Below are 23,492 nucleotides of genomic sequence, written 5' to 3' on the forward strand. Positions count from 1 at the left end.
GTTGGTCTAATAAAAGGTATAATTTTGGGACCAAAAGTTCTAGTTTTTTTGTCTATCTCCTTTTGTCTGGCTTTCCAGCCCCATCTGCATGCTTGTATAGCAACCCTTACATCATCTCACCACTGAATGTGGTCTCATGGCTGCTAGCACCACCACCATTTCTCTAATGTCAACATTATCAGCAGAGCTTTTTTTGGTTATCATAATCATTCAATGGAAGATATGGATGAAGTGGTACCGATTTCTGTGCCTTAGGTTTTGGAGGGTGTACCTGCACTTAATTTCAAAGAAAGAGATTTGGTTTTTTTTCTATTCAGAAACCTACTATGATAGTAAAGTGGGCTTTCTATGCATCCTGGTGGATCCTGAGAAGAAAAGGAGTATTTGGTCCACTGCTGAATGTCCTTTACAGCATTGATGTCAAGCAGGAATCTGCTACTTCTGATTTGTTTACTCTGCCAGCATATACGGAAGTGTCTTCTGTTACTGTTTGTAAAGCACTTGAAGTTCTATGAGTAGAGGTGTTGTTAGACTACAAAGTGTTTTTATCACTCATATTGCAGTGTTTCTTTTTAAAGTAATTCTAAAATATTGTATTAGCACTGGATCTTTTCTCAAAGCTATCTTTTCCCTGATCTCTATGCTGTAAATTAACTTACATTTTCTGCAGTTCCTACCAGAGCAGAAAACATACTCTGATATTAGTTGGAGACCCATGCATTCTTACTGTAAAGATATGCTGGAAGGAAATATTTGCCCATGGTCTCTTATATTGCTAATACATTCATATTATATGCATTTAACATATACTTTCCCTTTGAAATACTAAAGAAACTATTCTATAGTTCTTCTAGCCATGAAACTTTTTTTTTGACCTTTTTTGCTCTTCTTTTTATAGGTTCTTGCATCATGCCGGGCCTTTCTTCTAACATCCCGTATTCCCACCAAGGTAAGCTTATTTTATTTCAGTACCCAATTTGTATTCATGTGTGAACTTCAGTGGTATAAACTTACTATCAATATTACCGGTACTTTTGTCCCAGGGAAAAAAAAAGAGGATTGTAAGTATACATCGGAGGAAAGTTGTTTTAATGCTATTTCCAGTAATGATTTTCTTAAATAATTTCTTCAGCACGTAGATGAACCATTCCAAAAATACCTAGATGTCTAAAAGTGGAGTGAAGAATTGCATTAGAAATAACTACCCATGGAGCTAGAGCATACAGATAATAAGTCTCATAATGGGATCTAGACTAATTTTTTCCCAAACAAATTTATGTTATTGCTTTGTTGTAGTATCTCTAGTCTCAAGAGGGATTATGTTCCAGATTCCTAAAATAGGAATTTTACAGAGTTTATTAAATCTCACTGCTTTTGGTGGAATAATATCGGCTGTTTTCCATGGTGACCATAGTTTGTTGTAAGAAGCATCTTGCCAACCTGTCTTACAAATGCTGTGGAATACTTAGTTTATTCCCATGACAATCTGGGATGATTGTCATGGCAGAGGGTGATTTTGAATCTGGAAATAATCTCTCATCCCACGTGGAGTTAGTTAACATGATCTTGGCAGATGTCCATGTTATGTCCATGTTCTGCTTTGTTGCACAGATATATGTGGGAAGATTCTCAAATGAGAATAACTGATGCTTGTAAATGTTCCTTTTTGTCTTGTGTGGTTTGAAGACCCTTACTGATGGGTGAAACTTTCCTTTTGATTTTCTTAGTACTGTAAATGAAATTTGCAGAAAAAAATATTAACTGAACTACCCATGGTATTAAGTTAACACTACAAACTTTTCTAAAAAGTGGCTTCTTAATGGTTTAATTTCATAGTACTTTGTGAGATAAACCAGCCAAGCATCTGTCCAGCCTGCCTTAAAATTTTCCAAGGAAGGAGATTCCACAGTTTCAAAAGAAACTTCCTATATATAAGTTTCTTTCAGAAGTAGGATATTTTTTATTTGAGTAATCACTGGGTTTATCAAAAACACTTTTTCTTACCAGCAGAAGTGTGAAACCTGAAACCATTTCATGAAACCTGGAGTGTTTTAAAAACTGTTCAAGATCTTGCCACTTATGATGAGCTCAGTATCTGACACTAATGACAGAGATGCATACATGTTGCTGTTATATATAAAATAAAACAAACTGTGGAGTAGAGGTTGAGGTCATTGATTTCTATTTTGATTTTTATTAAAAAGTGTGTTGCCACACTCGTACATGCAGCTGACTGTATTTTTCCTTTGAAAGTGATGCAGTGAACTTTATTTTTATTTACTATTTGAAGAAGTCTCTCCCTTATACCTTCTGTAAGAGGAATTTAGAGGTTATTTATGCTTCTTGGTTTCTTCAGAAAACTTTTGTGGAATATCTGTCCAGAAATATTTTATAGTTTTGAATTTACAGTATTAATTTCACCTGCAAATTGCAGGCATTAACTTCTCTTAAACAATTCACAAGTTTGCCTTTAAAATTTATGCCACAAACTAAAACTGTCATAAAAAGGAATTAAGGTAGGTAGTGTGCAATACCCATCTAACATAAATCCTTAAAATTCAGAAATGACAGATTAATACATGCCTCGTAACAGTACGCTAAATTCCACTGGGCACATTTCTACCAACAATGACAATTTTAACCTTCACTGAATCTCTTCTCCCTGTAATAGACAATAAAACAATACATACAACCTGTTGGTCCCTGTTGCAGTGTCAGACAAAATCTCAATTACAAATTCAATGTTAATAAATATGAGATGTTGACATACATGCACAGGTTTAAGTGTATGGTATATGGCACATGTGTGGGAATGCAGCACAAGTTTTTGAACATGTATTTTCTACTAGTTTTCAGTAAGTGGTACCTATGTGGGAATTTTGAACAATAATAAACCCAGTAAATGTTATCTGCATGCCTTAGAGGTAATATTAAAAAAATGAGAAAGTTTTGAAATTTCTTAAACGACCATTTAAAAATTAATTTTAACTTAATTAACTAGCATTAATTTTCTTAAGCCGTAAGAAAATTCAGTTCACAGATTGTCCTTCCATAGCGCCTGATAAAGTAAGTTGTTGCTTTTAAAGGTATGCATCTCTGAATTAGTTAGTCTCACTCTGTCTTCCTGACTTCAGACTAACATGGCTAACTTCCTGTCAGACTGTGCTGTAGATGTGGAAAAGATGTCTATTCTCCATATAAAACAAAAGCCCCAAGTCCCTTCTTTAAGTGAAGAAATGAACTTAACCTTAATTCTAGAAGAACTCTTGAACTTCTGTTGCATGTTGACAATCATAAAGGGTTTCTACGGGATTAACTCTTGAGTTTGTTGTATGTTCATAGCTCTTTCTTTGGAATAGGTGTTTGAAGTTTAGTATGAATATACCGGTTATATGTGGGACCCTGAAAACCTGTAAACTAGGGAAGATTTAGATCATGGAAGGTAACTCCTAGGTATTTATTATGATCTTTTAGTCAATTGGGGTTCAGATGTGTTCATCATTATGTAGGGCCTGGATAACTCAGGGTAGCAATTTAGCAAAGGGAAATGGAGTCTCTCACTTCTGAACATATGGTTTGAATTAACCTTAGGTCACTAGTGATCAAAAGCTGCCATCTGATGGCTGGCTGATTTAAATGCAGTGTAGAGGACAAATTTGAAGGTCGATGTCTGCTGCACAAAAACTGGCATTAATTGACAAACTCAGTTGAGGTGCCAGTATTTGAAAAGGCATGAATTAATTACTCATGAGATGGTCTCACCATACAAGAACAAAGTACACTGATGTTGGCAACAGGAGGCAGCCTCCATTGCTTGTGTCTGTTTTATATCTAGTGTGTGGCTTAACAAGTCCTTGATTTCTGTCAGTTATTGTTGGACTTCTTTCATAGTCAGTAAATTAACTTCATTAAGAAAAAAGGCAGTTTCTGTATAGCCCCAGCCATAAATATTTTAATTGTAATTTCCCAAGCTGCTTCATTCTGAGATGCTGTTGTTCATGATGTTTCCTAGGATGAATCATATACATTTGTCTTTCTCTACATCTAAATTATTGAAAAGGAATCGCACCCCTTCAGGAAAAAGAAAATGCATAATCATCACTAAACTAGTTAAAAACATTTCCATGTTAGTCATTTGTTATTAAGGACAGAAATGGTGGGTTTAATGAGAAACTGGATTTGAACCCTGAACTGCTAAGTAACTTTTAAGAACAGAATGGCTTTAAAATCGTTATATTCCTCTAACTCTCAGACAAAAAGACTTAATGTGATATTCTCTAAGAAGAGTCAAGCTACGGAGCAGGTGCCTAAAACCATACTGTAATCCTACTCTAGTTGACATTTGCTTTGAATAAATGGTCACATTTATGAAGTCTATATTTATGGTATATACACTTTAATGCTTTATCAATAATGTTTTAATAAATGGTTAATTAATTATACAGTACAGCATGTCAATAGGTAGCTTATAAACATCTATAGCACTTTCTACTAATGTGCTTATAAACACCAATAAAATATACTAATCAGTCATGTAAAATGTTTAAAGCCTCTATTCATAGATTCTAACCCACAATATAAAGTGCAACCAAATATGCTAAATATTTACTAGGAGACAAAGGTATTACAGGTAGAGAACAAAATAACTTCTAACCTCATTTAAGTAATTAAGATTAATTTCTGTTGTTTACCTTGGGATATGGTATTTCACATATTTCAGTAATGCTTAAAAAGTAAGGTATTTATACTAACTCCGCTTCTTTTTGTGTTACAGCTAGAACTAACTTTCAGCTATTTAGAAATCCAAGGAATAACTTCCAGTAAACCAGGACAGGTGAGTGCTTTCAATTCAAAAGCATTTTCTGTTTTAAGAACATAGTTAGTTTTAACCTCCATTCTAATCAAGCAGGTAATTTAGTAAATCGAAGCTCTTATCTAGCAAGCAGAGTGCATATTTGAATTTTTATGTTCACAAAGCTTGCAAGCCTAACAATAATAATAATTTAAAAAGTCAAGTTAAGGAATGAAATGTGTGGGTGGGATGAAGAGGAAAAAATACAGTCCTTTTTCATAAGTCAGTTGGAACAGAACTAATTGGATGTAAGTTTGCATTTGTAATGTAAATGTGATATTTTCCTCCAAGATAATGAAGAACAATGATTATTGTTGTACAATCCACACCCAGCAAGTTTTATTGCTTTTTTATGGAGAATACTGGCAAATGCTGCCTCTAAAATTGCATACAGAATTTGTTTATTTTCAGTTATAATGGTTCCACTGTTTTATGAAAAGTTGAATCTTCTTTGGATTGCAACAAATATATTTAAATATAAGCTATAGTTATATGAGCAAAAAAAAGGGAGTGACACATGCACACACACACACGTGTGTGTGTGTGTGTGTGTGTGTGTGTGTACATGTAACAATCTTAAAAAGATAAATATTTTGTAAGTAGATCTAACCACCCGATTGTATCACTGCGTATAAGTTTCATTAAGATATCTCTGTGTGTTTGGTTTTTGAAGAAATTGTTAGAACTTGGTGCTTTTGACTTCTTATTCCAACACAATAGAACTTTTTTGTTATATTCAGCATTTCATGTTTTAAGCCTGATCTTTTAAAATTCCTTTTACAAGCTTTTTCCTTAAATAACTGCATTTGTTTTTGGGTAGCTTTTAGTAAATGGTGTTTGTTTATATATGTCTTGCTTACTTTCTTTTTTTGGCTCAAATGCAATCCCAGTATTCTTGAAAAGTCAGCATTATATTTATAATAGGTAGAGATGATAGTGGGATAGAGGAGGATATGACAGACTGTTTTCAGGCTACTGGGGGCTCAGCAGCATTCCAGTGGCAGGGGATTTTGCCTGGACCTGCGCTGTGCTGCAACCAGGGGGTGGGGGAGATGTGGAAGTCAGGCCTTAGTACCGGCCTGTCCAAATTTGGGCAATTCCACTCTACTGCTGGAATAAAGTTTTGCACCTTGGCTTTTATACAGTGTGTGCATGTGAAGGGCCCCCCTCTAGTGGCAGAGCGAAGGGACAGAAATTGCCTTTTATCCAAGATATTGTGCTACCTAAAACATTTGATAGGCTTATGCAATGCTTACATATAATTACATTTAAGATGTGTAGTTGAAGACTGGCTGGCTCTATGGCAGTCTCCTGGGGGGTAGTCAGGGGGCGGAAAAAAACAGCTTTGCTTACTGTCTCCCTAAAAATAGTTTGTGGTGGGAAATAAGTTATTGTTGATATTATTACAATAGTTCCTCATTCGCTCAGACCTCATTGTGTTATGTTCAGTATCAACATCAAACAAAATGCCACAAAAAGCATTTAATATACCTTTAATACAAGAAAGATGAATAAAAACATAAAGGGAAGCACAAGAAAACAATGAGTGGTAATGAAGATGGAGAAACATTGTTTTCTCTTGCCACCGAGGAAGAGGACACATAGCAATGGGTTTAGACTGCAGCAAAGCAGATTTTTATCAGATCTCATGAAAAACTTTCCAAGTGCTAGAACAGTAGGACAGTTGAACAAGCTACCTAAGGAAGTTGTGGCATTCCCCACATCGGAGGTTTTCAAGAAGAGAGTGTACTGACTTCTGTCTGGTAGGGTTTAGGAAAAGCAGCACATCTTGCATCTGTGGGGGAGGGCTGGATTAGATGACCCTTGAGGCTCCTCTGAGCCCTTTGATTCTGTGAAAATATTGGTCAGCCTGATGACATTGAATAATTATTCAGCCATAGAGAATGATTGCCTAAAATCCCCAGAAGGAGTTGAAGATTACCAGTAGAAAAGGTGTGTAAAGACCCACAGTGTATGTTAAATCAGGGGTTTTCAACCTTTTTTGGTCAGTATACCCACAGCAGCTGATTGATGGATTGAGGGGGATGGGGGGAAGGGATGGCAGCAAAATCAGAAGTGCCAGTGGTGCACGGCAGCAAAACCGTAAGTGCTGGCGGTGCATGGCACCAGCGAAAACAAAAGCACTGGCGCAAGCAGCACGAAGTGCTTGCAGCCCCACTTCTCCACGCTGCTGCTGCTGCACACCTCCTGGAGCCTTCCCAAGTACCCCCAGGGATGCGCATACCCCTGGTTGACAGCCCCTGTGTTAGATTATTATAGCATCTTCTAGGTTTGCTTTGTGTACAAGGAAATATTGGGCATTTTAAATGGCTGGGAAAAGACTGGGAAAGAATTCCTGTCAGTACTACAGTCAATTTATTTAATTCAGAACAATCAAAGTGTAAGACAATTTGATAGCAATACAATCTTTTTGTTGTTAAGATCCATACACCTCAAACAGCTTTGCAGTTGCTCAGTTAAACAAGTTACTTCATTAATTGAACTGAGAAAATAGTCTATTATGCCTGCCAAAGAAATTTTCTCACTCTCGGTATACTGTCTTAACATTACATGTAAGTGTTGCTGATCAGAATACTTGATTGTCTCCAGAGAATCACGATTGTAAATGACTTACCTTTTGTTTATGCTTAAGGAGGTGTGTTCTGCTTATTGAATATTTTTAGTGTCGCTGTACTGGGCTTGCAGTTCTGAAACACGTTTCAAAATCAGAGAAGGCTACTGCTATGGGTTTTTAGTTAGGGTTCAGAAGTCTCAACCAATTTTAAGTTCGTTTGAAAACGTCAAGACATTTGGCTTAAAGAAAATGAAAAGAGAAGTTCTGGTAGCCATAAGTTCTGGCTCCTACAACAGCTCCTACTGCCAAACCACCAAAGTATATGCATGCCCAGGTGCATATGCATGCCCAGTAGCGGTGTGCGAAATGGGCCATATTCAGTTTGGATTCAGATTCGGCCCAAATTGGGGACAGTGATTCAATTTGTTGATTCGGATCACTGTCCTCGGTTCGATTCAGCTAAATCCAAATCTGAAGGTACAGTGCTGATTCAGAAAAGCAGCAATTCAGCCATAGACACAGCTTTAAATGTTTTTTCTACATACCTCAAGGTACCAGGCATGGGCTGTGATGGTGGGGCGAATGGAGCGTTCCACAGGAGCACAGAGGGGTCCTCCCCCCATGTGCTCGGTAGTGAACCTGGAAGTGGACTGGAAGTACTTCCAGTCCACTTCTGGGTCTGCCTCTGAGCATGCTGGGGGGGCCCCCCCAGCACTTCCTTGGCTCAGTGATTAGCCATGGGAGGACCCCAGGTGTCTTCTCCAGACCCAGGAGGCACCAGTTGCTGAGCCGGGGAGATGCGGGGGGGGCTGCACACTCCCCAACAGACCTGGAATTAGACCGGACATGCTTCTGGTCCACTTCCGCGTCTGCTGCCAAGTGCACTGGGGACCCCCCCGCACTCCTATGGGTTGTTCCATCCGCCCCAGCATCTCAGCATTCATGAGCTGCCTGGTACCTTGAGGTATGTAGAAAAAACATTTAAAGCTGTGTCTATGTCTGAATTGCCAAATCTTTCCAAATTTCTCTGAGTCTATTCAGAGGGTTCCAATTCGATTCAGAGAGATTAAAGGGTCTCCTGATTCGATTCAGCCACTGAATCGGCCGAAATCTCCACCAAATCGAATCAGGGACCGAAGCTTCACACACCCCTAATGCCCAGCTCTGTGTGGCTTCTTTCAGCAACTATGGCAACAGAGCATGAAATGTAGCCTGGGAAGACATCAGCTGCTGAAGGGACTATGGCAGCCAGTAGAAGGCGTGATAGTATTTACATGTGCCTTCTGCCAGCTGCTAGGTGGTAGCAGAAGCCTTACTCCACATGGCAGAAGCAGAATAACTCTACTGCGAGAGAGAAGGGTTCTGCCACCTTAGAGAAACTTTGGGTATGACGCCCTCAAAGATTTGCTGAAAAACTGAAGTCAACTAGGCCTAAATTCCCTTGCCATTTTTCCTGACATTTCTTACTCGGAACATTTGTCTGATCTCAGTCAGAATGTACATATGCTTATTTATGTATGAACATTAATTATAGTGAACCTTCAGAATTTTTTTAATGGAAATGAGTTATACAGTGTGTTTGTGTGTGTGTTTTCCTGGCCTGTATTTTATGCAGTTAATTGTAGAAATGGAGAAATGCAACATTTCCATGAAGATGGCATCATCAGAAGATGTGAATGAAGTGTTGGCTCACATTGGAACATGTCTCAGGAAGATATTCCCTGGTCTGTCACCAGTGTAGGTACTCATGTTTTCGGCACCTGTCATGCATGCAAATTACCAAAATGTGCAGGGATACCTGGCTACTGTCCCCTCTTCTCCTGTTCCCACCTTTCATCAGGAGTGTGTCTTAAGATTTAGGAAGTGTTTTGACGCAGACCCTGACCGTAAATTCTGCGCATTCCTATTAGTATGGGAAAAATCCTTAAGTAATTTGGAGCCTACAGAGAAGCAGGCATGGCTGAAGCACATGGCACTTTGGAGATTTCCATGGGCTAAAAAACTGATCACAAGCCTACAGGTTGTCCTAAATGAAGCTAGGTGCTTGGGGGGAGGGGAGTGGAAGAAGGATTTACAGGAGTATAACAGCTTGTTCTTGCTCCTTTACCTCCAAGAACTGACATACCTAAGTGTAGCCCATTGTTTTCCATTACTTGCTTTCTCTAATGATTGTCCCTGAACAACTGTGATATTGTCTGGTTTCTTCCAGGTCACTATTTACGGGGAGGGTGGGCAGAATGGCAGTGTCAAGTAGCCAAATTGGAGGAACAGGTGTGGGAAACAGGTCTGTGTGTTTCAGACTTCATTGTTTGGAGTCTGAGGCCTGGATCTTTCATCATATACCTTCAGCAAATTGACTGGACAGAAAACTTTCCCATTTGACCACTTAAATTTTGCCTTTGTTCTGTTGTCCATCTTTCCTGATTCGCTCTACCTTTTTCTGTTTCCTTTCTCTTATCTATATCATCTTCTTCCTTTGTACTCATTGTTAGTTCTTGTTTCCTTTGCTTTATTTTCAGTTTGTTCTTTGTCTTTCTCTGTGCCACATTTTAACTTGCATCCCTTAGATCTCATGTCTCTACCATTCTACTCTAGTTTTCTGGGGGTTTAAAAATATTAATTAGATAAAATAGAATTTTCTCTTTGACAAATAGACATTTGCAGTAAAAGTTTTAAAACTGACATTGCAGAAAAATGTAGTTGACATGGCTGAAGTCACTTATTTTTTTTCTCTTGGGTTCACAGCCTTTTATTACTCAACTTTCCTGCAGACTGAGTAGAAAATAAAGTCCATAAACTTGGGGAAAAATAACCTACCAGTTCATCTCTAAGGCATATCTACTGTTTACCCTGACAGAGATGAAAATCTTCCTTCAGGCTCATTTGAAAACAAATGCAGAGGGAATAAAGCATAGTCAAAGAGTCTCAGTGATATTGTGACCAAAAAGAGAAAAGCATGGAAGGAGGGAGGACTGCAGAAGCTTGTGTATATTTAGATCATTGTTTTCTTTGATTTGTTCTACACTTTTTTTATTTTTGGCCCTCTTGTGAGCATAGCTGCAGTACTTTGTAGAACTGTATGGAGTTACTAGTCCAAAGAACGAACAAACTGAAAGTCCCAGCCAGACTCTCAACTTCATGTAGATCATCAGGCTCTCAAATTGAAGTCAATGACACTGAGCTGTCATAAAACTGGTGCAAGACAAGAATCAGTTCAAAATTTCCCAAGAAAAGAAAGCATTATACCTTTTGCTAACTAATTATAGAGAGCTAAAGAACAGTAGGAAGTTGCATAGTTCTTCAACCACTCGGACAAATGGATGTTTTTATGTCTTAAAAATAAAGGCAAAGGAACTTGTATTTTATTCAGGAACAGGAAGAAAACAGATCAGAATGTAGAGCAAGGGAACCACAGTGTGCCAAGTAGACCACAGCACCACTTCACCTGTAGCCTTCTACAAACAGCAGCTATTGACCACTTGCCAGCCTGAAATCACCTATGTATTTTTTTCCTTTCATTGTTGATGTAGAATAATAGGAGCAACAGGTGAGCCTAGTACAGAACAGGAATTATTGAGCCCCCTGAGCCCATCCATAGGGCTAAGAAAGATAAGAGCTAGAGCAAAAGACTGTTTCTGAGACAGAGAAGAAACACCCAAAGACAGTTAAAACATAGTTTTAGGCCATGGACAGGCATCCATTTCTAGCGTCAAAGAATTTCTGTGAAATTTTAGCTCCAGTAATTTTTGTGAAATTCTTAGCGTTAGAAAAATAGTGCAGGAGTTGGAATTACACAGGTGAGCTCTCCAGCCCGGAAGCTGTAGAGGGCTGCTTCTTGGGTCATCCCTGCCCTGGGGAACCCACTGTTTGATAGCTTGCTCTCTCCCCTGGCAGGGAGGGTGGCAGGCTGTCAATAGGCAGTTGGTAGCTGCTGAAAAGCAGCAGTTGCTACAGACAGACGCAGGACTATGTGGTTCCAGTCACAGGAGAATAGCCCCCACTCGGTGCACTTCGCCAGGTCCCCATGAAGGGACGCACAGGGCAGGAGGCAGAGGCAGCGCAACTGGAGCCATCCCCAGCAGGATGGATCCACATGTGGGAAATGCCCCCTGTCTGTGCACAGACTGATTCCTGGATCTAGGCAAGGGTGGGAGGTGCATGCATGGGGCTTGAGCCCCAGTTTCCAGCCTGAGGGAATGTCTTTCCAGGGTGATCCGGGTCTATTCAGTGGCTGAGGGGCATTGGCCCCACAACAGGGTCTGCACAGCACTTCCTGTTAGGTTGCCTTTGGGCAGGCTTCAGGAATCCAGTGCTCTCCCTTTCCTTTAGAGAGAGGGAGGGAGAGCAGAGGATTGTGGGATACTGGGTGTCCTCAACACCCAGGAGATGTGTACATCTGTTCAAGTTAGTGCAGGAAGAGAGAGATCTTCCTGGTTGAAAGAGGGAGAATTTTCTTGCTGATGAGCCAGTTTTCTTCTGCAAGAAAGCCCTTGAACAGCGGCATACTCCTTCTTCGTACAGGGAGAAAAGCTTTTTTTCCAGCACAAATGTGACACCTGTCCATGACCTTAGTCTGTAATACCAAAATAGTCCTAATATTTGGGGGAGAGATGTCACAGGACAAGTTTGTATCTGTGAACTATGGCGTTATGCTGGTGAAAAGGCATACGTGGCTTCAGGAATCATGCAGGGTTAGTTGACTGGAAGACAGAAAGAGAAAATAAACGTGATAACTACCGCAGCATAGTCTGTTTGGGTTTTAGAAACAGACTTGAGATATATCGAAGATGGCAATATTTTCCTTTAGATTCACAAGCAGGAGGCAAGTTAGATTCTATTTAAAATAAAGATGCTTTTTGTGTGTGATTATATATGCAGACAGACATTTTTTAATCCTGTCCATTTCTCTCATTCATATATAGGAGAATTATGAAAAAAGTTACCATGGAGCCCTCAGAAAGATTGGCTAATCTCCAGGCACTATGGGACAGCCAGACTGTGGCAGAACTGGGCCCTTGTGGTGAGCATGAATTTTAAGGCTGAGGTATAAAAAGGTTAGAATCACAGTTTGTCAGGAAGTTTAATTCTATTTCTGGCAGAACCCTGTAAAGATGTAATTAGTTTTAAGGTGTAATTTGCAGAGCATGGACTTCTGATTGGTGGATGAAGATACTATTTTTAAGCTTCATTGCAACCTGTCTCATATCACAGACGGTGTAGTGTAGTGTTGGTCTGTGTCGGTTTCTGCCTGCAGTATAATGGATACATTCCTGAAGGAAAGAGAGGGTGAGTTTTGAAGCGCTTTAAGATTTTTTTGTGGTTATTTGCTATAGTGTAAAATGTTTTTTTTATTTTGCTCCTAGGGGGCTTTTCACAAATGTACGCATGTGTTTGTGACTGGCTTGGATTTCCTTATAGAGAAGAGGTACAGTGGGTAAGTACATATCTCATGCTGAGGGCTGTTTTAACTAAGTATACAAAGAATGGCAGAAGGCAGGTCAGGATGGGTCCACAGAGACTGACTGCTTCAGTGGGGCCTGAGCTGTCATTGGCGACAGCCTTCTTCATCAGATGCTATGCATGGGTGTGCAGAAAGCAGAGTTGCTAAATGAACTTGCTTTCTGCACGTTCATTCACAGCATCTGACAGAGTAGGCTGTCACTTGTGAAAGCTCATAGCAATTATCTTTCTGAACTAGTTAGTCTCCTAGGTGCCCCCTGATCTACCCTCTGCCTGACTTCAGGCTAACATAGCTACCTCTCTATACAAAGAGTTAAGAGAGCAAACCACAAAACCAGCAGAAACAGTTTTCTAATAAAATGTGGTTTTGTGCATTTTTAACAGGATGTGGATACAATTTATCTGACGCAAGATACAAGGGAGTTGAATTTGCAAGACTTCAGCCATCTCGACCACAGGTATACGATACTCAATAAGGCTTATCATAACCTGAACATAATCATTTTTTCACTACATCTTACCCAGTTCTCATAGAAGCAATGCAGAAAATGCTGACAGGCTTAAGAACTGTCAGTTGGGTTTGTCTGCTTGATGGAATGACAGTAGCCCTTAATTTTAGCTTCTGCCATAAATTTGTACTCCCTCATCGGCATAGAAGCCATGCAGCGTACACTTTGTGTGTTTAGGAGCTTATGTGTTATATCTATTTACTGTAGATAGTGCAGAGATAGTGGAGATTGTTTGAGTTCACCTTTTCTTAAATTTTTGCATTTATAAAATTAGCTGACTGATGCTTCTCACTCTGGGGTACCACAGCTTGCAGGTTCCTCTTTGCTGAATCCAGCTACATCTGGTAAATAATGTAAAGAAATGTTGTTGCCTTGGCTCCTGCAGAGTCCCCTTTCCCTTGCATACAGTGGGGAAAATTACTTTTTCCAATAATCTGTAAAAAGACTGGGAGTTACCGGTTCTGGTACCACAGAAACTTTCTAAACCAAAGATACTATCAAGTGAGACACCAGGGTTCTTAACCTGACTCATTACCTTAGTGCTAATTGCCTGATGTGGAGGCAATTTCCTGTACACATATATGATCTGTCCTTTAGTAACAGAACTTGTCTTCCAGGTGTGAGGTGAAGTAGTCCTGACTTATCTATCTAACAGCATTCAAATACTCCTTCATAGTTGAGTCCAAAATTGAAAAGGCTATCAAGCAAGAAATAAATCTTTGTGTATTGTTATCATGATCATGCTGATGTGTTTGGAAACAAGTTCACCAAGAGGTTTTTTGTATACATAGAATAACATGGAAGAAAAGCTTAATCCTTGAGGCATGTCACTTTTTAATATCTCAGCATGAGCATAAAAACAGTCTTGTGTATTAGCTTTGCATTAGTGTACAACATTCTTTTGTTGCAAAATGCTGTTCTTATTGTTGCCTTCGTGATAGCTGTATATTTCAGAATGCGGAAAACTGCAATTCTGAAAAGACATATAGTCTGGTCACTGTTTATCTGAAAAAGTTATTAGGATCACAAGCACATCTAACTTTCTCTCTCCCTCTGTGTTTAATAACCACCCCTAAACTGATTGAATATAAAACTAATAAACCAGAGGAAATGAAGAAAAGACAAGCTGCCAAGTGCTATTAATGTCTATTTGGAAGCATATGCCGTGCAGATAGGCGTCTACCAGCCCATAATGCTGATTGGAAACCTTGGGGATGAGCAAACTAAAAAGTTAACATTAATAAATTATGTGCATTGATAATTTTGATTCAATTTGCACTACAGCTACTTGCATGTGGAATCATACATATACTTATGTCTTAGTTTCCATTGTACAAGGCAGGGGTTTATAGAGTGCCTGTTGTGTGCATGTGTCTGTATGTATTTAAGTATGAGGCAAGGAATTATCTTACTACTGCATCATGCTACCTTGCATACTAAATAGTGTGATAATGTGTTTCTGCTGTGCCATAGCATGTTTATCAGCATTAATAGTGAAGACTGTAACAAAAAGGGAGCAAATTATATAAGGAGTTTGGAAATAAATGGAAAGGGAATCATTTAACATTTTATTTGTGAGTTCCCTTTTACAATTAAGAGAGGGCTTGTGCTGAAAAGTATATTATCCTTTTGCAGGTCTCCTGTTTCTTGCGGGGGATATAACTCCAGGGAAGAAACAGGGATATGTTGACTGGAATCAGTCTGTCAAAGATATATATTAAATCATGCAAAAAAGCTTTGTAGCATCATGCTAGTAATTAAGAAGCTTAAATATGTCACAGGCTGAAGAAAAGTAGTGGGGAGACTAGGGAGATACCAACTCAAAAAAAAAATCTGAATTAAATATTCATATTTGAATGGATGTTGTTTAACCAGTCAAAAATTCATATGAAAATGAAGTCAATTCACACAAAATCTAGTTTATTTCCTAGATTTTTGTTATATTTAGAATGCAGTGGCTTTTAAACCCATATTGTTTGGCTGTTATGGTAAAGGCAAATTAAATTAGGTATAAAATAATATTTAAGGGGTCATTTGACTGAACAGCTGTATGACAAGTGTGTAAAAATGTTTTTCTTTTTCTAGAGACTTAATACCTATAGTTGCTGCCCTGGAATACAATCAATGGTTTACAAAACTGTCCTCCAAGGATCTGAAATTGGTAAGTAATACTCTGAAGGTACTCCAAATCTTAGAGACCTTTTCTGTATTTTACACTGTATGGGTACAGTTATCAGCAATGGAAAGCTGAGAGGACTACCGAAAAAAAACTTCTATGCATCATCTGGCCATGAATGCACCAGAGAAGTATCTTATCATTTAGTGTTAGACATTTCAAGCAGTAATATAAGACCAAACAGGAAATTGGTTTAACAGAACCTGGAAACAGTTATTTGATTAGCAGGTGGGGACATATTTGCATTATATTTTCATTTCTAAGAAAGCAGGCTTTTCTGTCAATCTTCATGATTACCTGAAGCGGAAAAAACCTTTTGGGTTCCTGGGGCTAAGACGGTCAAAAGACGATAGTAAAAAGTGAATTGTCCCGATTGCAGATAATGTTTTTGAAACCTGCTTTTATATCTAGGATCAGACCCTATCTATCCCAAAACAATTAAAAGGGGCAGAATCCCTTTAGAAGTGAATTGATGTAACTTTATGTATAACAATCTTGCTTGTGAAATCCCTCAATTGTTGCATTCCAGGAACACAAAACAGTGGTCTATAAAAAGCTGTGGGACCAGGAAATAACTGCATGGGGCTAGTCTGAGAAGTTTAGTCAGTACTTGAGAGAGTCAGATTATGCACTTCAATTTGTTTTTTGCTGAAAAATCCGTTCTTGACATGATGAAAATATTTCCCTTTTCTCCACTTTTTTGGAAGTAAAATAATTTCTCTTGTACATAGCAATAAAACAGTAACTCAAAGCCCCAGCAGCAGAAATCTCTTTACCTAAAGATCGAAATATTTGGAGTATTTCAGTTGCCCCATGTCCCCATTTTCTTCTGTGGGCCAGGCTGATCATTTTCATCCAGAGGTGAGACTGGTGTGTAATCAGAGATGTAGTTTAACCAAGCTACTTGTCAAAAGTAGAACAGGGGAACCTGAGGTACTTCAAGTCTAACTTCCAAGAGGCACTGTAACAAGACTTCCAAATCAAATTCTTCTTTTTTCACAAAATATTTTGGTATTTGAATTTCTGGCCAAGGTCAATTTTTTCTATGGAAAACAGATTAAAAATTATTCTTTGCTGCTTTGCTTTGATAAAAATTTCCATGAAGGCAAGGAATAGCCATATTTCAACCAATTTTCTCAGTACCATTGCTCCTAATTCTCTTACAATGGTATAAGCTCTTTTATTTCATGATGACTAAGTTAACTACAGTGATCTAAAATATTTTTTGACAAGGAAATCACAAAACAAGGCAGAATTTGTTTGGTTCCCGTACCAAAGTGGCTGACTGCTTCAAGTGTGCCTTATCTACCTAGAGGAAAGACACACAGGAGTCTTTTCCCTATAAGGAAGGGGAATGGAGCACTGACCGACCTTGAATGTTTTCCTGTTCCACATATTTAGGGTTTACTATCAGGAATTGGACTCTTGTAAGGAAGACTCTTGTGGAAAGTGGTAAAGGCAGAAAATCTACTTGATATTCATCCTCTGAAGATCTGGGAATGACCCAGTAGGTATAGAGAAACAACACATTTCCTCCATGGTAATTTCATTTTGCTCTGGGGCAAACATAGAGCACATACCTGCTGTAGAGTCTTACACTGTTGTAAGTCAAACCACTGCCGTGTAAAGTTAATCCTTAGAAAGTGAAGAGTCCTACTTTTGTAGTTCCTACCATCTGTGATAGATAGCAGCAATATTTTTTTCACCAACAGCTTAACCTCCCCCTTTATAATCATTCTCTTATGGCAACAATGATTGTGTTTTGTACTACTGAACGATGAAGTGCAGAGACAGTGCCAGTGGTGAAAGGGAAATGACAGTCTTTAAAATATGAGTACAGGTGACATTATATAAAAACAATTTTTTTCTTTTCCATGTTGCAGGATTTTTTAATTATCTGAAACTTATACTAAAAAAACTTAAAAGACCTGAACATTTAGCCTTGTATATTGATTGGACAGTGGAGTCTGACAGTATATAGGAACATAGACTCTCAGGACCTTGTATGAATATCAATGAGCCATTTTTAATGGGGAAAGATTTACTGGCCTGAACTACATCATTTTAGCAGCTATAATCACTAACAAAGTTCAGTCTTGAGCTTCTAATGGATCCTGTGTGATATGTTTTGGAGGAAGATGGTAAAATTCCAAAGTGAAGTAAAATAAAAGATGGAGAGTTACTGTGATTTGTTTTATAGCTTTTGGATTACAGTTAACATCCCTTCCTCCCCTTGCCTCCACCTCTCCCCCCCTCAAAAAAAAAAAACCAAACCAAACAAACAAAACCCACTAGCCAATTAACACCGCAAAAGCAGTGCTATCTTCCTGTCACATTCTGGATAGTCATGGTTCCCATGACTGCTTATGCAAATGACAGAACATGACTATTAGGCCTGTGCTTAACAGCACCATTTTGTTTCACATTCAGTTTTGATAGTTCAATGGAACAGCATTCTGTTTCGAATTTCATTTAGATTCAAAACAACTGTTCCATTCTGTCAAAACTGAAAAGCTGTATCAATGCTGTTTTGACTTTCGCTGGGGGTGGGAAGTGAGCCCAGCTGGGTTGACTTCCCATCCCTGGAGCTAGATTGGGCATGGGGGCAGAGAGTCAGCCCAGCTGGGCTCATTTCCACCCACTGTGCAGCTGGGCTGATTCTCCACCCCCCACCCAATTGCAGCACAGAGGGTGGAAACGAGCCCTGCTAGGCTGACTCTCTGCCCCCACGCCCAATCACAGCACGAGGGGTGGAAGTGAGCCCAGCTAGGATGAGACTCCACCCCCCCCACCCCCGGGGCCGGATCGCAATGCTAGGGAGGGGAACTGAGCCGGGCTGAGTTCCCTTCCTCTGCGCTGTTATCGGCTTCTGGCAGCGGGAGACAGGGAGAGCCAAGGCTGCGCTCCCTGCTGGTGCCCTGGTTCTCCCCTGTCTCTTGATGCTGGGTTCGAAACTTGAAATGTTTCAAAACTTTTGAAACATTTCCACTAGCCTCGTTTTGTTTTGAGGTTGTTTCAAAGCCCCTCATTTCAATTCAGTTTCACTATTTTGACCTCTAAATTAGTCGAAACAGTGTCAGATCGAAACAGACGGTGAAATTTTGCACAGCTCTAATGACTATCATGGACGTGATTGGGCATGCAGCAGTTCTGCATGGAGCTAGGAGAATCTGAAATAAAATTGCAGGGGGTGGGGGTGGAGGAGGTACTGTATTTCCTGCCCATAAAGCTCTTTCCTCGAGAGTGTGCAAACAGCATCTGTTCCTTGGGCACCTGTGCATTGTTGTGCTTTATTGTCTGCATTTTGGTGTTCCTACTTTGTCTAACGGGTCTTTCTAGTTGAATCGTTTTTTTTTCACTGTCAATAATCCCTTTTAATTCAGGGATTACCATGGATGCAGAAAAATGTTCTGACCAAGCAGTTTTTATATTTATGGGTCCCCTGTCACGATAATAAACAATTAGGTCCTTGTTTGCTGGTCCACTCCTTGAATGACTCTTGTTAGTTTGCCTCTTGGTTAGAACATTCCCCAGATTCACTATTTTGGTCTGAATCCCTTCTTCAAAGGTTTCTAGGATATACCTGAAGCTATGATTATTACTGTTTGTTACTCATATCATGGTAGTAACATGGAACCCCAGTCATGGACATGGACTTGTGCTTAGCTAACACCTATTTATTTCCTGTATTTCTGAAGATGTTATTTTGTTTGCTTAATCTAATGTTAATATTTCTTCTCCATGACAGTCCACCGATGTCTGTGAGCAGATCCTAAGAGTAGTCAGTAGGTCCAATCGATTGGAAGAACTGGTATTAGAGAATGCTGGGCTAAGAACGTAAGTAATGTTTCTTTAAATGTTGTGTTATTATTTATTCATAGCTTCCTAGATATAAGTTACATGTTAGACCTAACAAAATAGTGAATACAGAAATGACAATCCTGAAATATTATTCTATCTATGTAATATTATTCTGGGTACGAGATACAGCCTGTTGAAATAGAATGAATATATCTAAACAGCCAAACTACAAAAATGTACTTTCCTCCACTAGTAATAGTAACATTGTAAAAAGCAGACAGATGCTTAAAATCTAAGCTATTTACTGTACTCTATTTTTTTAAAATATATAAAGAAATTAACTATACAGTTTAGTGTGTATATGCTACAGAATTATTTTAGTATCTAGGCTGGTAATTAATAGTTGTTCAGACAGTTTGTTTTTCTCTTACAAAATGGGGGCAAAGAAACCCCCCTCTTACATTACGTGGTCAGTATTTGAGTAGTATGTAGATGTAGATGCCCCGAGAAAGACCACATTCCCCATTGCCTATGTATAGTACACCATGAAGCAAGACAGTTCATTGTCCCAGTGAATTTGCAATCTAAGCAAGCAAGCCAGCCCAAAAGCAGAGGGAGGAGGTGTTATTTTCACTTTAATATTAAGGACTCAAGCTGAAAGAGATGGAGGAGTGTGTTTTTAGAACTATCTATACATTTAACTTACATTTGTTTTAATGGGAGTTAGACACCTTGATACTTCTAAAAGTATGGCCCAAGTGACTTTCCTGAGGTCAATCAGGAGGTCTGTTGGAAAGTCTGGTCCCCTGTGCAGTATCCTTAATAAGAAGCATTCAGAGTATAAGTGATTGACTATCCTTAAATTTTTCATCTCATGTCATTATTCACAGCATTAATAATGAGGGAATATTATAAGAGATATTGACTTCCATTGCACATTGCTTGCTTGCTAACTTGGTATAGCTGGAGTTGGTTTTGATTCTAATAGGACTTGACTGATAATCATCCTGAGACATTTGATTTTGTGGCACTATATATATTCCAAGTGTTTGGCAATTTGTCTTTGTGTGTCTCTGGTCTGATCAGCATTAACTGTCTGTTCCTGTTAAGGGTGTATATTATATCAGTTCTGCAGGTTATAATGCCCATGTGCTGGGAGGAAAAAGAATTCATCCTGTTGATGCTAGCCATTTCACTTAGCTTCAGCTACAGAAAGAGCATTTTTAATGAGCTTAGATCAATTACCATGGTTGGAGTTAAGAAGAGTTACTAAGAACTAAATGTTTAAAGGTTAAGTCCCACTGTGCACTCAGTTCATTTCTTCCAGCTTTTCAAATATTGAAGTCCTGAGTTTGTTTGTATTTTATAGTGCACTTCATGATCACCATGATCATAATGTGAGGCTGCCGAAGTCAGGGCTCCATTTATACTGTCAGGGGAGGATTCTCTTATGTGTTGCCCTGGCACACTTGCTGATCACTCCTGCTGTGCTTTGCAGGCAGGCAGGAAGACAGGATTCACCCCAAGGAAATTCTTGTCAGTTGGCAGAGCAATGTTAATACCTGGTGTTTAGCTCTATTGTCACTAGGGTTTGGTTACAGGACATAGGAATTTTCTATTAATATATAGTGAACAGGTTGCCCATTAGGGCCGTGTGAAGCTTCAGTTGCTGATTCAATTCAGAGGTGATTCGCCCAATTCAGTAGCCAAAAATCCGAATCAAATCGGGAGACCAATTAAAACATCCAAATGGCCTCTGGGGGCTCGTGGCAGAGCCCCCGCCATGCAGCGCGGGGAAGTGGGAGGCAGCGGGGATTGCAGGGCTTTTTTTGAAGTGCCAGAATGCTGGGGCTGGGTGGGGCAGCCATTTATGGGGCTTGGAGAGCGGGCGGGGGATGGGGCCTGTTCATTTCAGAGATTCAGCTGATTCAGTGGTGGTCAAATCTCTAAATCAGATTCAGCCAAATCAATTCAGGACAGTGATTCAAATCACTGAATTGAATCACTGTCCCCTGAATCGGCTGAATCCAAATCCAAAGCGAATACTAGCCGCTTCGCACAGGCCTATTGCCCATGCAGTAACAGTATGTCTGTACTGCTTCTGGGCTGTGCAGGAGAGTGCAGCAGAGGAGCACACATTTTCCACTCCCCTACCATGTGCACCAGCACCTGGAAATGAAGCAACGTAGCCTCCTTAGGGCATTGTTGCCACAGCACTGCACTTATAGGCTGGGGCAGACATTGTACATAAATCATTTTAAATGACCAGAAACCTTTTAAACCTGTAACAGAACCAAAATTCAGTGCACTTAAACCACTTTCAAAATGGCTGAAACTGGTTTAAGATAGACCTCATTGGATTTAGTATCAGACTTAACTGATTTAGATCAAACTGGTTTATGAAACTTCTGTCCCAGGCCCACTCCTGGTTCAAGTTAACTCACAGTCCCCCAGCATCCCAGGATGCTTTGCAGCCCTAGGCTGTGCTGTCTGCTCCAGCAGAGCAGGGCTGGCTCTGCCCCTCTGCCCCCTAACCAGAGCAATATCACTGGTCCAGTTGGCTGAGAATGGGGAGGGGAAACCCGGCACTGGACACCAGCCAGGGTTTGCCTGGCAAGGGGAGGCAATCCTTCCCAGGCTTTTCCCCCTCTTGAGCAGAGAGTAGCGGGGAAAACCCACAGAGGGCTTCCCTCCCTTCCTTTTGGCAGTGGCCAGCAGACTGGAAGGCATGCTCTAGCAACCCCCAGCTTCTGGCATGAGTCACTGCAGACATGTGGGTTCATTTCTGGAATCAAAAGTGAATGTTTGTTCACTTGTTTATTGGTTCAATCTGTGCAGTTTAGATTAATCTGCAAAGATTGAATTGATTCAGCCTCAGACTTTTTGACTGTCTGAACACAACTCATGTCTGTACACAACTCAGAGGTGGCTTTGCCTCACCTTGGGATTTAGCACAAAAGTGTCTGTAGGGTAGCATAGAGATACCCGAGCTACCTTTAAACCAAATAGCTTGGTTAGCAGTAGCAGTCTAGACGCAGATTATCGAGCAGACTAATTTACCTCACTTCTTGAGTGGCTCTGGCACCCTATGCTGAACTCTTAGACACTAAAGCGAGACTCCTAGCACTGTACAATAGGGCTGTGCGAAACACCAATGTTTCGTTTCTACGTCCGTTTTGCCATTTCGAAGAGACAGTGTTTCATTTTGTTTTGAAGCACTGTCCTGTTTTGTTTCATCAAAACTCTTTCACCGTTTCAATGAGTTTTGACGTTTCTCCCATAGGCTATAATAGCGAATTATGAAAATGCCTAAAACTTTGTCATTTCTTGCCTGATTTGGATGAAAAACAGCAGCACACTGTAGCAGAGGCTGTGCTGATACCTGGTGGCTGGGGCCAAGCCACACTGCCCTCTTCTGTGCAGGGGGGCTGTCACAAGGCCAAGAGCATGACTGCAGCTGCTGGTAAGCTGGGGGGGTGGGCCTGCGGAGCCGGGCAGGGGCCATGCAGGGGGGCTGGAGCCAGGTGCAAGTGAAGCAGGGAGGTGAGCAAGGGGTGCTGGTTCCTGGTGGGAGAGGCAGCCTGAGCCTCCTCTAATCTGGGGTGCAGATCCAGGGGCTCGCACCCCCAGGACAGCTGCGGGGTTTTGCTGGACTGCTCCTGGGGGTGCCGGATGACAGGAAGCTGCTGCTGCTGCCTGGGACTGGCGCTGGGAGCAGCCCGTGTCTAGCACCAGGAAGGTTGGTGCTGCCGCTGGCCCGAGGCGGCGGTAGCAGTAGCAGCAGCCTCCTGTCATCCAGCATGCAGGTCTGGAGGCCTGCGCCCCCCAGGAGGAGTCTGGCACAGCCTCACAGCCCTCCTGGGGGTGTGGGCCCCTGGATCTGCACGTGGGATGACAGCATGCTGTCGCTGCCAGCTGGGGCCAGTGGCAGCACCAATCTTCCCTGCACTTGGCACAGGCTACACCCAGTGCTGGTCCCAGCCAGCAGCAGCAACCTCCTGTTATCCGGCCCACGGATTGGGGCCCGCATCCCTGGGAGGAGTCCGGTACAGCCCCGCAGCCCTCCCAGGGGTGCGGGCGGCCCCCAATCTGCGTACCGGATGACAGCAGGCTGCTGCC

The 23,492-nt window shown here is 40.6% G+C and overlaps 1 protein-coding gene across 1 annotated transcript in view; it reads left to right on the forward strand.

The window, feature by feature from the left end:
* CARMIL1 (capping protein regulator and myosin 1 linker 1) overlaps positions 1-23,492 on the forward strand; it is a 211,633-nt gene that overhangs the window by 61,461 nt on the left and 126,680 nt on the right. Inside the window, exons 4-11 of the mRNA XM_025212749.1 lie at positions 899-949; positions 4,775-4,834; positions 9,043-9,164; positions 12,350-12,447; positions 12,791-12,861; positions 13,272-13,345; positions 15,482-15,557; positions 19,321-19,409. Coding sequence (XP_025068534.1) covers positions 899-949; positions 4,775-4,834; positions 9,043-9,164; positions 12,350-12,447; positions 12,791-12,861; positions 13,272-13,345; positions 15,482-15,557; positions 19,321-19,409 — 641 coding nt within the window. The remainder of the gene's footprint in view (positions 1-898; positions 950-4,774; positions 4,835-9,042; positions 9,165-12,349; positions 12,448-12,790; positions 12,862-13,271; positions 13,346-15,481; positions 15,558-19,320; positions 19,410-23,492) is intronic.

Source organism: Alligator sinensis, unplaced genomic scaffold (genome assembly GCF_000455745.1).
Source record: "Alligator sinensis unplaced genomic scaffold, ASM45574v1 scaffold969_2, whole genome shotgun sequence".
NCBI lineage: Eukaryota > Metazoa > Chordata > Crocodylia > Alligatoridae > Alligator > Alligator sinensis.